The sequence below is a fragment of the Hyperoodon ampullatus genome (assembly GCF_949752795.1).
Source record: "Hyperoodon ampullatus genome assembly, chromosome: 3".
Classification (NCBI taxonomy): domain Eukaryota; kingdom Metazoa; phylum Chordata; class Mammalia; order Artiodactyla; family Ziphiidae; genus Hyperoodon; species Hyperoodon ampullatus.
In genome coordinates, this window is record NC_136916.1 from 23915176 (window position 1) to 23927818 (window position 12643).

Genomic DNA, 12643 nt, shown 5'->3' on the forward strand with positions numbered 1-12643 from the left:
ATAGAGGAATGAAACTAAAAGGCAATGCTATTTACCTCTTCAGCACTGTTATCTTGAAATTATAGAAATAATCACGTTTAGTATTTTGCAATTATGTCAAAAGATGATCTCTTGCTCTCTCAAATATTGGTTGGGTGTGTCTAAAAAGAGGTAGTTTTGTCTACTTTCTAAAATGAAAAATGGTTTTTACCAAATTATGGAGAGAAAGCTTCATAAAAATGCACCTTAAAAAAATTTTTAAGTGCAATTTCATCACTTTGGCCTTTGAACATATATCCATTTTCAGAATAGATTTAAAGGAAAGTTATAAACAAAGGAAAGCACAGAATGATAATGGATCAGACTTGCACCAGCCCCCATAATCACGTAAGCCAATTCCTTATAATAGATCTCTTCTTATATATATACCATTGACCCCTGAACAACATGGGTTTGAACTGCATGGGACCACTTGTATGTGGATTTTTAAAAAACAAATATAGCACCTGTTGTTTCATTTTACAGATCTTTAAAATTAACTAAGTATGGGGAAAAGTTTGTGTTTAATTAGAGATCATAGTATGTGGAATCAAAAAACTAGGGTTTGAGGACTTCCCTGGTGGTTCATTGGTTAAGAATCCACGTGCCGATGCAGGGGACACGGGTCCGAGCCCTGGTCCAGGAAGATCCCACATGCCACAGAGCAACTAAGCCCATGCACCACAACTACTGAGCCTGCACTCTAGGGCCTATGAGCCACAACTGCTGAGCCCACGTGCCACAACTGTTGAAGCCCACGCGCCTAGAGCCTGTGCTCTGCAACAAGAGAAGCCACCATAATGAGAAGTCCGTGCACTGCAACAAAGAGTAGCCCCTGCTCACCGCAACTAGAGAAAGCCCATGCGCAGCAACAAAGACCCAACACGGCCAAAAATAAATAATATAAATAAAAAATAAATTTATAAAAAAACAAAAAAAAATACTAGGGTTTGAGTCCTGATCTGTTCTATACTGTTTCAGTTTCCTGCCCTTGGGTGAGTCATCTATCAATTCCTTTGTCTTTGAGACAGAGATAAAAGTTTGTTGATTTTCGACTGTGTGGGATTTTGGCAGCCCTAAGCCCCACATTGTTCAAGGGCCAACTGTATATGTGTGTATATATGATATGGCTGTCCTACTAGTTCTCTTTCTCAGGAGAATCCTGACTAATACAGGCTTCTTGGACTAAAAAGGGTCTCTGAGGCCAACATTAAGGAAGGAATTTTGGCAAAGCATCATGGGCATCATAGGTACCTTGGCAAGGTTATCCCTACAGAGGGTGACAGGGCTTTATATTCATAAATATATAACTACAAAACAATTAAGATAGGTGACTTCCCCTGTTCTTATTCCAAGTTCACCAAATAACCTCTAATTGAATTTCCCATGTAACTGACAACCTAATAAGGTATTCAGTTGCAAGGCTGAGGACCTGACACTAAAAACAGTGAAGTCCTTACAGTAAACGCCAAACCCGGGACTCCGCCTGGACGGCAGCTTGACTCACCAGTGCAGCCCTCCTCTGCACGACCTCGATTAACACACCTTCCCATCTGAAAACGCAACGACATCCTAAAACTTCTTTGCAAAGTATTTATTTTCTTCAGGTGTGTTAACAGGTTTTATAAACCACCATGATATCTGGTTAGTTTTTAATTATTCAAACTCAAGAATGACTACAAAGGTGGCAAGAAAAAAATGTATATTTATACATAGAATTTCCCCAACTATAAACTTTTCAAGGCCATTTGAGAAAGCTGTAGAGCTGAGGCACAAGGTAATCCTTGTAATGTCCGTCGATGAAGCCTTTCCCACTGTTGTGCACAAACCAACAAGGAACGTCGGTCCCAAACACTCTGTCTGTCCGGTAGTCCTTCTGCAGACCTCTGCAAGGAGAACGGTGGGCGTGGTTAGGACACAGACCGGGGCGTGGCCAGCCTGTGTATCCAGAAAGAAGCCACACTCTCCCTCTCTGTTTTCTGCCCCCTTCTAGCACCGTATCTGCTAACAACCCCATGCCCCATCCCCGTTCCCCAAGTCTTCCCCAAGTCATACAAAGCACCAGAGTCTGGGGCTTGGTTTAGAAAGACAATAAGCAGTGTGTCGTTAGAAATTCAAATAACCTGTCTAGAGATTGACCAATGTGGACTTTTCCAGGAAGGTGAAGAGTGCAAATTAACTTTCCTTTTTTATTTTTTCCCTGCCGCCTTAGCGGAGGGGAGGCCCATGTATTCAGAGGCAGTCCTCTTTCTGGACATGGGGAAAGGGACAAGGGGACAGTGGGAACTGGCTGGGGGCTATGTCCTCAAGGTTGCCTAGGGCTGGTATAGTCTCCAAATTAGCCCAGAGCAAGGAAGAAGCTGCCAGATTTAGCAAATAACAATGCAGGATGCCAGTTAAATTTGAATTTCAGATAAACACCACTCATGTTTCAGCAGAAGTATGTCCCAAGTATCTGAAATTCACAATTTTTTGGGTGTCTTGTGTTTATCTGGTGAGGCTGGAAGAGGATCCAGCCACCGTGCTCTCTGGGGAGCTGAGGCTACTGCAGGGAGGCTGTGGGGCGGAAATAACGTTCAAATGGAAAAAAGGTGGAAACGAAGCTCCAGCTCACAGGTTCCCTGAAGGATGAATCTGAGGTGCCTCTCACCTTGACTGCAGGGGTGACTGTTCTACTTAGGAGCGACGCCAGCTGTTCCTGAGACATTCATGTTTTTCGTTTTAAGGGTAAAGAAGTTATACGGTATATTGCCATTAATGAGCTTTAAAACATACATCTTTGCGCGTGGCCCAAGGGTCAAGTTAGTTTCCGCTGCGCGTCACGAGGTGCTGGCAGTAGAAGAAAATGGGGCCCAGCCTTTACCTTTGGTCATTAGCATAGAGTAGATGTGTGTTTACCAACCTCAGATAACCTGTTATTACTGTGATCAACTGTGCTCAGCGTTGCTTCTATGAAACACGCTTACTGACGCCCAGTGGTAACTCACTGATCTCTGGTAAACCCATACGTGTACCCACTAAGAGCCCGTTGTTTCAGTTCACAAATCTATTCCTGTGGTAATTTTATTTCACTGTTGTAATTTTATGGTTTAATGATTATTGTAATTTTATGGCTTAATTGTTGTAATTTTATGGTTTAATGAAGTACATGGAAGCCAATGACATTCGTGTGCCAAAAGAGTCATTTCTGATCGAGCAAAGTTGGCTGCTTTGTAAAAACTCTAAAAAGGCCCGAATTCTTTAATATGATACCAAATTAGGCCTGGGTGAGACAACTGTAAAAGACTGGGGAAAATGAAATAGACGTATAAACATTTTAAACTCAGGATGCTTTACAGGTATCTATGTTCTCACTTCAAAATGAAGCATATGGATACGGTTTGTGTAAGAAAAGCTACACCAAGACGTATTCAGTAGATTCAAACACAAACATGCATTCAGTGGATAAATACTCAAAAAGAAAGCTCTAGGCTTAAGTAAAAATCTACACATTCTTTCGCTAGCACTAAGGCGAGTAGATATTTTTATGATTTCTTCCTTTGATCTGCTTTTTCAATTATCCAGCTTGTGGCCGTATGTACTATTCTAATGTACGAAGGTGAGAATAGTAGATTAATTAATCTTGGCATTTGATGGTACATACTTATGTACCTGGTCATTTTTTGCATTTCGGATGGACTCTCTGCGCCTTACGCCAATGCCATGTATGTGTCTCTTCCTGGTGAATTGTTTAGTGTGACACAGGTAAAGCTTGAAATGGCTTTTCTTGTTCTTCTATTTGGCCGTGTGAGTCCAGTCCTAACAGGAGCCCTTTTTGTTCCCGTAGTATGCATCCGAGACATACCTGGTGACAATCAGCTTTTGTCCCTTCACGTCCATGTTTGCCTCTGGCTTCTCAGGGTCCTTTCCTGGTCGCTCATTGAAGATATGTATCTTTGGCTCATACATGAACTGGCCTATGAAACAAAGTACAGACGTTTATTTACATGTAACTCAAGGGAAGACAAAAGGACAGGCTGGTCATGTGATCCAAGCTGCATTTTGGTTCCTCCATCTAGACTTTCTGGGGTAGACAGATGTACTGAGAGGAAAAGGATGTAGATGGGGATGGGTTCTTCCTGAGGGCAAATCCATGCTGCTCACTCATATGTCATTTGACATATGAGTCTGATCGACTGGACGCCAAGTAAAATCGAACACTCTGATGGTGGGGGTAAAGGTCAGCACCTGAGAGTACAGTTCAGATCTAGAAACACGTTTGGTTTGTGATGCTACACAGTATGCTTAAATTGCCACTGTTCTTAAAAAGTAGGGAAGGTTGACCTGGACGCCCTGCTTGTCATCACAGACTTCCTAAACCAGTTCACTTCTCTTCAGTGAGAAAAAAATCTTCAGCATAAAACTTACAACGTATCCATCCCTTCTCTTAATTTGCCCAGTATGTGATGAAATCCCAGCCCTGGGAAACTTTGTCTGGAGCAGCAAATAGTCCCAGCTATAGCATTACGAGTCGCCCTGCACTGCTGTGTTGGGTTGTAGGAATCTTGTTTTTTAGGCTCTGTATATTATGATGTTTTGACATCTTAAAAACTCCGTCTGGCTGGGGAGAGACTGCCCCTCCCTGGGAAAGCCAATTCTGAAAGAGAGCAAAGGACTCAGCCGGGAGCATGGCGGGGATCTGCACACGAACCAAGCCAGAGCCAGACCTCCTTCCTCTGGCCTGGGAGCCCCAGAAGGAATCATTCCAGGGCCAGGTGCCAGGCAAGGAAAGACCACCGTGTAGCCCAATGCCCACTGAAATTATTAAGCTAGCCAACCCCAAACTATCCTGCTCTGTCCTGTCTTTGCCACAGAAACCCCAGTAAAGGCTCTGGCCTGGACCTATCTCTTGCTCCTGCTTCTGGTTCCTGACCCAAACCTGGCCTCCCCGTGGCCGTGCATGGTGAGATGTGTCTCATGTTTCTATGGAAACTGTGAGCAACGGCAAATGTTACACTCTGTCAGTGACACTGACCTCTTTGTGTGTTACTCAGGCACCTTCATAAATTAAGACCAGGGCACAGAGTGTGGGTCCTCCCTGAACCCTTGAGTCCATGCCTGTCACTTTCCCACATTCTAACCAAATGTTCTAACCTTGAGCCAAAGTTGCTCAAGACCTAGGGTGGTCAGTCCCACACCTGCCAGATGGTCCACGGACACTTTACCTATCAACCCGTGCACATTAAGAGAAAACTTGTTTGTCGGGGGGATGTAGATCCCCAAAAAGTCGACATTGATGGGATGCTTCTTCCAAACACGATGAAGTAAAACAGAGAAGGACATCTCTTTATCCAGGGCGATAGTCACAGTTTTCTCTTTCTTCACCGAGACAAGCACCCTGGTGGGAAGTCAAAAAGGAATTAACGATTCCAGAACAGACTCGTTTTAGAATGTCATTCCTCTCCCACCCCTAATATGACTTCACTCTGCTCTGTACAATCCCCCCAGTTTTCTAAGAGCTTTACAACATTTTGGCCACAGAATGTTGATTTATCTCCCAGTGCTGAAATTCTGTCAATGTATACATTTCCGTATCAACAATGAACAGATACTAATGGGAAGATATTACTCATAGGACAAAATCATAGTGTTTCTGAGCACTCTGACCCACTGGGCTGGGTCTCAGTTGATGGATTCATTCACACGTCCAACATGTACTTATTGAGTACTTACTGTATGCCAGGCGCCAGGCTAGCGCTGAGACACACCATGACCAAAACACATAGACTCTACTGCCGGGAGCAGGGCAGGAAGTAACAAAATTTTTTCTGAACCTTGACTTCTTCACATTTAAAATGATGATTTTGAGTTTTATGTTTGTGTCATGCATGTCTGGATTTGTTGATGTAGTCACGTGTCAATTCGGATGTAACTGTACTTGCCTGTGGTTAAGGACGTGGGCCGTGTCGGACCAGGACAAGACGGATGTTCGAGAGCCCCCGCTCAGGGAGATGGTCTCGGTGCTGATTTCTATTTTCATGTCCTCACGCTGGAAATAAAATCCCAGTTTCCCAAAATAGGTGCTTAGTTTTTCATTCTTGGGCTTCTTGGCACCGATGAGCTGTCCATTGACCAAAATCCCTGCAAGGAAAAAAAATGTTTTTTTCTCTCTTGTGTGCTCTTTTTCTTTCTTTTTTCTTTTTTCTTTTTGCACATGTGGGCACCATAATTCAAATTTATAAAACTTGACAGTATGGGAAAATTGTTTTTTTATTTAGCTTCATGATTTACATAACATTTTTTTCCTCTATAATTCTCATTTTATAACTATTTTATTATGGTTTAAATGAACCATATCACAAGTTCTGCTAGTTCATACTCAGAGTATTTTATCTATAATAGTTCAAATAGTTAGGAATATATTTATAATTCATTTCTCACTCTCAAGAGTTTGAAAAGACTAGTTTGAAATATATATATAAGATTTTATTAAGGCAGGAAAGAAAGAAATCCCAGGTAGTGACAGTGAAGAATGACCATGATCTAGTAGTCTAATTCTAATATAATATCTTTTTATTTTACCTAATTCTGGATCAGAAACAAGGTTGAGGATTTTTCCAGGTTCTGAGTCAATATTGAAACAAATATTCTTTTGGCTTTTTGGTAGGTAGATGACGAAGTGTGGGTCATTTTCAACTGGAAAATATACAAAGAAAATGAAAACAAACAAAATCATAGAAAGGAAGATTAATTTGAACAGTATTTTATTCCTGAACATCTTTACTTTCACAACCACAAATGTTTATTGTGCTCCTACTATATGCTAGGTACTGTTCTAGGCACCAGGGACCCAGTGGTCCAAGTGCTGTCCCTTCCTCATGGAGCTGCCATCAGAGTTCTAGGTTATCTTACAAATATAGTGTAGACTCGTTTTGTAGCTATCACATATATTCTAGGCTAGAGAGAAAAAAAATGATAAGACAGACATAAGGAATAAGAAACACAAGCATACACACTATATATATAATATATACTACAAATGTACTACATATGTGTATATACAGTGACTGTGTGTATACATAGGTAAAATACCTGTATTTTTAAGTAGTCATACACAGTGCATAAAAATAAAAAAGACATAATATTACCTTTTGGCATACAGATTAATATTGATCAATTCCAAGAGCAATGAAGGATCAAGCTATTCCCAAGAAAGTACTCCTTTGTTACTAGACACCATTATTCTGGCCGATCTTTTTTGTTTGTTTGTTTACCCATTCAACAAATATTTGGTAAGAAAAAAACCAAACCATGTGCAAAACTCTGAATTATGCAATGCTTGGTGTAGCTATTAATAAGTCATGGTCTTTACCTTCAAGAGAGAAACTAGTTAATGAAGGAGTGACAGAGACACTCTCCTGGGACTAACTCTACTCAGGCTTCCCTGAACTCTTCAAGTTTGACCTCAACTTTTGGACTTCCATGTTCCTCTCTGCATTGTCTAATTTTAGCAAAAATCCTACTAAGTAGGTTTAGCTAGAATCCCCCACCCTCCAAATCTGATCACCCTTGATATCTATTCAGGTTCCTCCTCCCGCCACCATCCTCAAGTGAGGTCTGATTACCTGGCCTGCCTTCAGCAAGAATCCTGTTAGGTTAGTTTAACCAGAACCACCACCCCCCTTCCACTGATGTTTCCTCTTAGTAATATTCCATTTACTGACCTCAGCCTGGTTTTTGTCTGTAAATTCCCACTTTCCTATGGTGTGTTCAGAGTTGAGTCTAATCTCCCTCCTGCACTGCAATACCCCAATGCGGTGGTCCCTACACCCATCATGAATAAATTGTTCCTTACTGTGCTTTAACAAATGTCTGAGAGGTTGCTGTTTTCTAGATGCTATCACAAAGCTCTTTGCAAATATTAACTAATTCTCACCGCAGTCCTGCAGAGGACAGGTGACCTGCCCGAGGTCACATCATGGAGTTAATAAGTGGCAGAGTTATGACGCAAAGCCATGCCGTCTGATTACATGCCCATTCTCCCAACCATCCTGATATGCTCCTTCAAGTGTGTGTTTGGGAACTCGAAATGGAGGATAAACTCATCCAGAACTGGAACAAAATCTTGTACTTCTTTGCACCCCTTACACCACCAAGCTCATGCTCTGTAGTCAATAAATCCTTGGTTAATTGATTTTGTGTAGGAGCTGGGCATGAGAGGGCATCATGCAACAAAGGTTCCCAGCTCTTTGTTTCTTTAATCAAAAAAATCTTCTTATTATGATAGCCTCTTCTTTCCTCTACACAAATAGGGTGTTTTGAGATAACTTGGCTTGAAGGAAATTGCTTTCATTAAAGATAATGATGGGGCTTCCCTGGTGGCGCAGTGGTTGAGAGTCCGCCTGCCGATGCAGGGGACATGGGTTCATGCCCCGGTCCGGGAAGATCCCACATGCCGCAGAGCAGCTAGGCCCGTGAGCCATGGCCGCTGAGCCTGCGCTTCCGGAGCCTGTGCTCCACAACGGGAGAGGCCACAACAGTGAGAGGCCCGCATACAGCAATTAAAAAAAAACAAAAAAACAAAAAACAAAAAAGATAATGATGGGTTTTGCCATTTTGATGAACCTAAATCCCATCCATCAGACCCTTTGGTGAGCAGCAGCGAATCAGTACTGCCGTAATGAGTTGACAGACGTCTACCAGAAACAAAAGATCATACTGAAGTTAGTCTGTGCAGCCTTCCATTCTCATCAGGTTGGAGGGAGATTGAGGACCTGGGGTTAATGGGTGTAAGACTAGCCAGTGTTTACTGAGCTTCTCCTAGGAACCAGGAACCTACTTTAGAACCACCTTGCAGGTTATTATCATCCCCGTTTTGAAGGTGGGCTGAGACCTATAGATGTTTCAGTGTCCAGGCCAAGGTCATGGGGGCAGAGTTTGACCCCAGAACTGTCTGACTCTCAAGACCTTGTCCTTTTGGTTGCCTCATACAGCAGAGACAAGAAACTCGGTGCAAGCACTGCATTCTTACTGAGAAGCACACTTCAAAATAAATTGGCTCGGGCTCTACATGTTTCTATGAAAGTTTTATTTTGCAAAGGAGCAGTTTAAGTGACTCATGAACTTGTCGCTGCAATCAGGTCTTGCTCTCAGAAGCCACTTGTTGGAAACACATAGTAAAAACGGCTGTTGTGCAAGCACAGCAACCTTGGACACATAGATTCCCTCCTCATGTGCCACTTTACGAGGCTGTCACTTCTGAGAGTCACATGCAGACCCCTTCACTAAAGCTCCATAGTTGGAGGTGATGTGGGAGGGGAGTGGAGGGACGTCTGTCTGAAGCGTCACCACCAATGAAAGCATGAAGAAGAAGATCACTTTGGTCCCACAAATAACAATTTCAGAGCTAAGTCGTAGAGGTGGGATGTTTTAAAATATCTCTGTTAAGATACTTATTAAAGATATTTAAATATATCATAAATATCCATTCAAAGTCCTTGCTGTGTTCTCTCTGTTATAATTCGATGTCGGGTGAGTGGTAGGTGTACAGTCCTGAGAAATCAGTTCTGAGGATTTCTGGATAGAAGAGTCTTACATTCCAAGCAGTCTAGAAAAGCAGCACATTTCTAAGAAGCTACACCAGAAGCTACTCTGATATTTAAACTGCAAACCACCCGAGTTAAGCTGGTACTTTGGACCTTCCAAGAGGGAGAGGGATGTGCTCCTTCTTTGAATGTTGAAATTTACTCCTAAGTAAAAGGCAGAAAAGGGGCACAAGCTTTCTACATGGGACCAGCCAATGTGTAGGCAGTGGAAATCCCTTTCACTGAAAGGCATAGTGCAGACCAGGAACAGGAGAGAAGATAGTTTCCTATTTCCCCCAGGCAGCTCCTCTCTCTGGTTGAGAAATAAGACCCTGCAGAGGTTGACAACCAGAAGACAAAGAAAGAATCTGCACAAGGAAGCCAGCTGCAGCTGCCAGGACCCTCGCGAGGAAATTCGTTTTCTTGGCTTTCACACCATTGCATCTGCTACCCATGCCTCCCACTGAAACCACTGGTAGAAAGATTTTTAAATGCTGAGCAAAACTAGGATTTTCAAATATGTTGTTGATTAAAATCAAGTAAGCAAATTAACAAACAACTCCACAAAATAATGTATGATAATGCAGTTATATAGGAAACAACATTCAAGTATTTTTGATTATAAAATTGATAATAACACCTATTTAGGGACCTTCCTGGTGGCCCAGTGGTTAAGATTCTGCGATTTCACTGGAGGGGGCACAGGTTTGATCCCTGGTCGGGGTAACTAAGATCCCACATGCTGCACGGTGTGGCGAAAAACAAACAAAACACCTATTTATTGAGTGACTATAACATGCCAGCTCTTTAAAGATGGTTACACATTTAATCCACAGCTATGTAAGTAGCTTACATCATGATACTTACAGCTACACAAGTGTCATGATGCCTGTTTTCAAAATGAAGGAAGTGAAGTGCAGAAATGTTAAGTAACTTAAGTTCAAATGAGTGTCCTGAACAATCTCCAAAGAAGATGTCCTTTCCATTGATACCCATTGGCCCTCCCCACACGAGAGGTGCATCTCTTCCATCCCAGAGGGTGTGCCTCATACAGTTGGAAATGGGGTGCTATGGAATGCGTTGTCCCCCCCAAATTCATACGTTGAAGCTGTAACCACCAACATGATGGTGTTTAGAGGTGGGGGCTTGGGAGCTGATGAAGGTTAGAAAAGGTCATGAGGGTGGGACCCTTATGATGGGATTTATGCCCTTATAAAAGAGACGCTGGAGAGCCTGCCCTTTATCTCCCTCTCCAGTGCATACACAAAGGGGCCATGTGAACACACAGGAAGACAGGTACTGCCTACAAACAAAGAAAATGAAATGTACCTTGCTGGCACCTTGATCTTGGACTTCCCAACCTCCAGAACTGGGAGAAATAAACTTCTGTTGCTTTAACCACCCAGTCTATGGTATTTTGTTTTGGTGGCCCAAGCTGACTAATACATGGGGCCATCTTCTTTCCATGGAAGGCGACGATGCCTATAAACGGCTCTCAGTTTTACCAGGATTTTTTAAACGTATACAAATGCTCCACGGCATTATGGTCCAATTGAGATCTGGGATGTGGAGGCATTGTGGAAGTTCCCTTACCTCTCATCACGTGTGGAGGAGGGGTTGTCTCAAGCACTGGAGCGCCAACCGCGGGCATTGGGACCATTGGTGTTGGTGAAGGGTTCACCCAAGGTGGGAGTGAATTTGGAGCAACTCTGTTGCCATAATACAGGGCACCTGCATAGAAAAAACTGTATCCATTAGTTTCCGGGTTTACTTTTCCATGGACATTGCTTACAATATCAAGAATCTGTTTTATGCAGACAGACCCCAGAGGTTCTCAGCTAAGGTTTTCTCCCATTATTTTTACTCCTGAGTTCTCTATCTTCCAGCTCCTTCTGTCATCATGCTGTGAGGGCCTGCTGTAGGCTTCTCTGCAGAGTCTGGGTCCTGTGCTAGGGTCTGTAGTAGGAGGAACCAGCCCTTGGAGGTTGCAGAAGGACCTTGTGCCTTCACCATAAACTGGGGAGATGAGGTCCAGCCAGACTCTGGACGGCATCTTCTCGGATCTATTCCTATCTACTCACCAAATTACAATCAGAAAGCAACAAGGATTTACTGTATAACACGATATTCAATATCTTGTAATAACCTATAATGGAAAATAATCTGAAAATACATATATATATAAAATGGAATCATTTTGCCATACACCTGAACCTAACACCATATTGTAAATCAACTATACTTCAATAAAAAAAGAAAACAAAACAAAACAATCAATCTGAACGATTTAGTTTCCCAACCAACCAATATCCCCTACTGGTTGCAAAAAATTCATTTGGCTTTCTGATATGCAGTCAGCTCCTTGTCTCTGAGAAAAAAATGCCAGTTCACCTAGGCATTTTATCCAGGGGATATAAATCACCTATAAATGCCAGGGCATCTAGCGTGAGTTTCTCCCTGCATAAATTTAGTTGTGAGGCTCCAGGCTATTGTAACTGGAAGTCAGAAGTAAGAGTTTCTTGAAGCCTGGACCACTGTCATAAAGTTGGCATCTCACTTGGACAGAATTAAAGATGCAGAAAACGACCCCTCCTGTGAATGCTGGTCATTCTCAAGGTTGTTATAATAGGACGAGCCCCTAAGAAAGGGAGGAAGGAAGATGATGAGTAAACCAAGCTCTTCTAAATGTGGGGACATGTGCCCTTGGGTGTACCTTCGGACATTCCACAAGACACAGAGATCATGGATAGCTTTTATGGCAATTTTGAGCTTCTTAGCTTCCATATATATTTTTCCCAAGAAAACCCCTTTCTCCTAGTTTAGAAATGGAAGGCACACCTTTTTCCTGCCTGCCTCACCAAAAACCTCCCAGGAACTAAGTGTCTATCTGAAAATCGGTGTAGTGCCCCAAAATGGAATAACTCCAATGTCTAGGAAACAAATCTATTTGTAAGTCAGACAGTTTTCAATTCTTTGCTTTCAACAGGATTGGAGAAGGGCCTGACCTGTCATCTGATAGACCATTAAAAATACTTTTTTGAGTACTAGATTCTATATGAGTT

The 12643-nt window shown here is 42.4% G+C and overlaps 1 protein-coding gene across 1 annotated transcript in view; it reads right to left on the reverse strand.

Annotated features, from left to right (window-relative positions):
• Positions 1-1756: 1756 nt before the first annotated feature.
• The window catches only part of ITIH2 (inter-alpha-trypsin inhibitor heavy chain 2), a gene marked incomplete at both ends in the record, with an annotated part of 37649 nt that continues 26762 nt past the window's right edge, over positions 1757-12643 (reverse strand). The window contains 6 exons of the mRNA XM_079700422.1: positions 1757-1904; positions 3863-3969; positions 5218-5395; positions 5940-6138; positions 6580-6693; positions 11175-11312. Of these exons, the coding sequence (XP_079556548.1) occupies positions 1757-1904; positions 3863-3969; positions 5218-5395; positions 5940-6138; positions 6580-6693; positions 11175-11312 (884 nt within the window). The remainder of the gene's footprint in view (positions 1905-3862; positions 3970-5217; positions 5396-5939; positions 6139-6579; positions 6694-11174; positions 11313-12643) is intronic.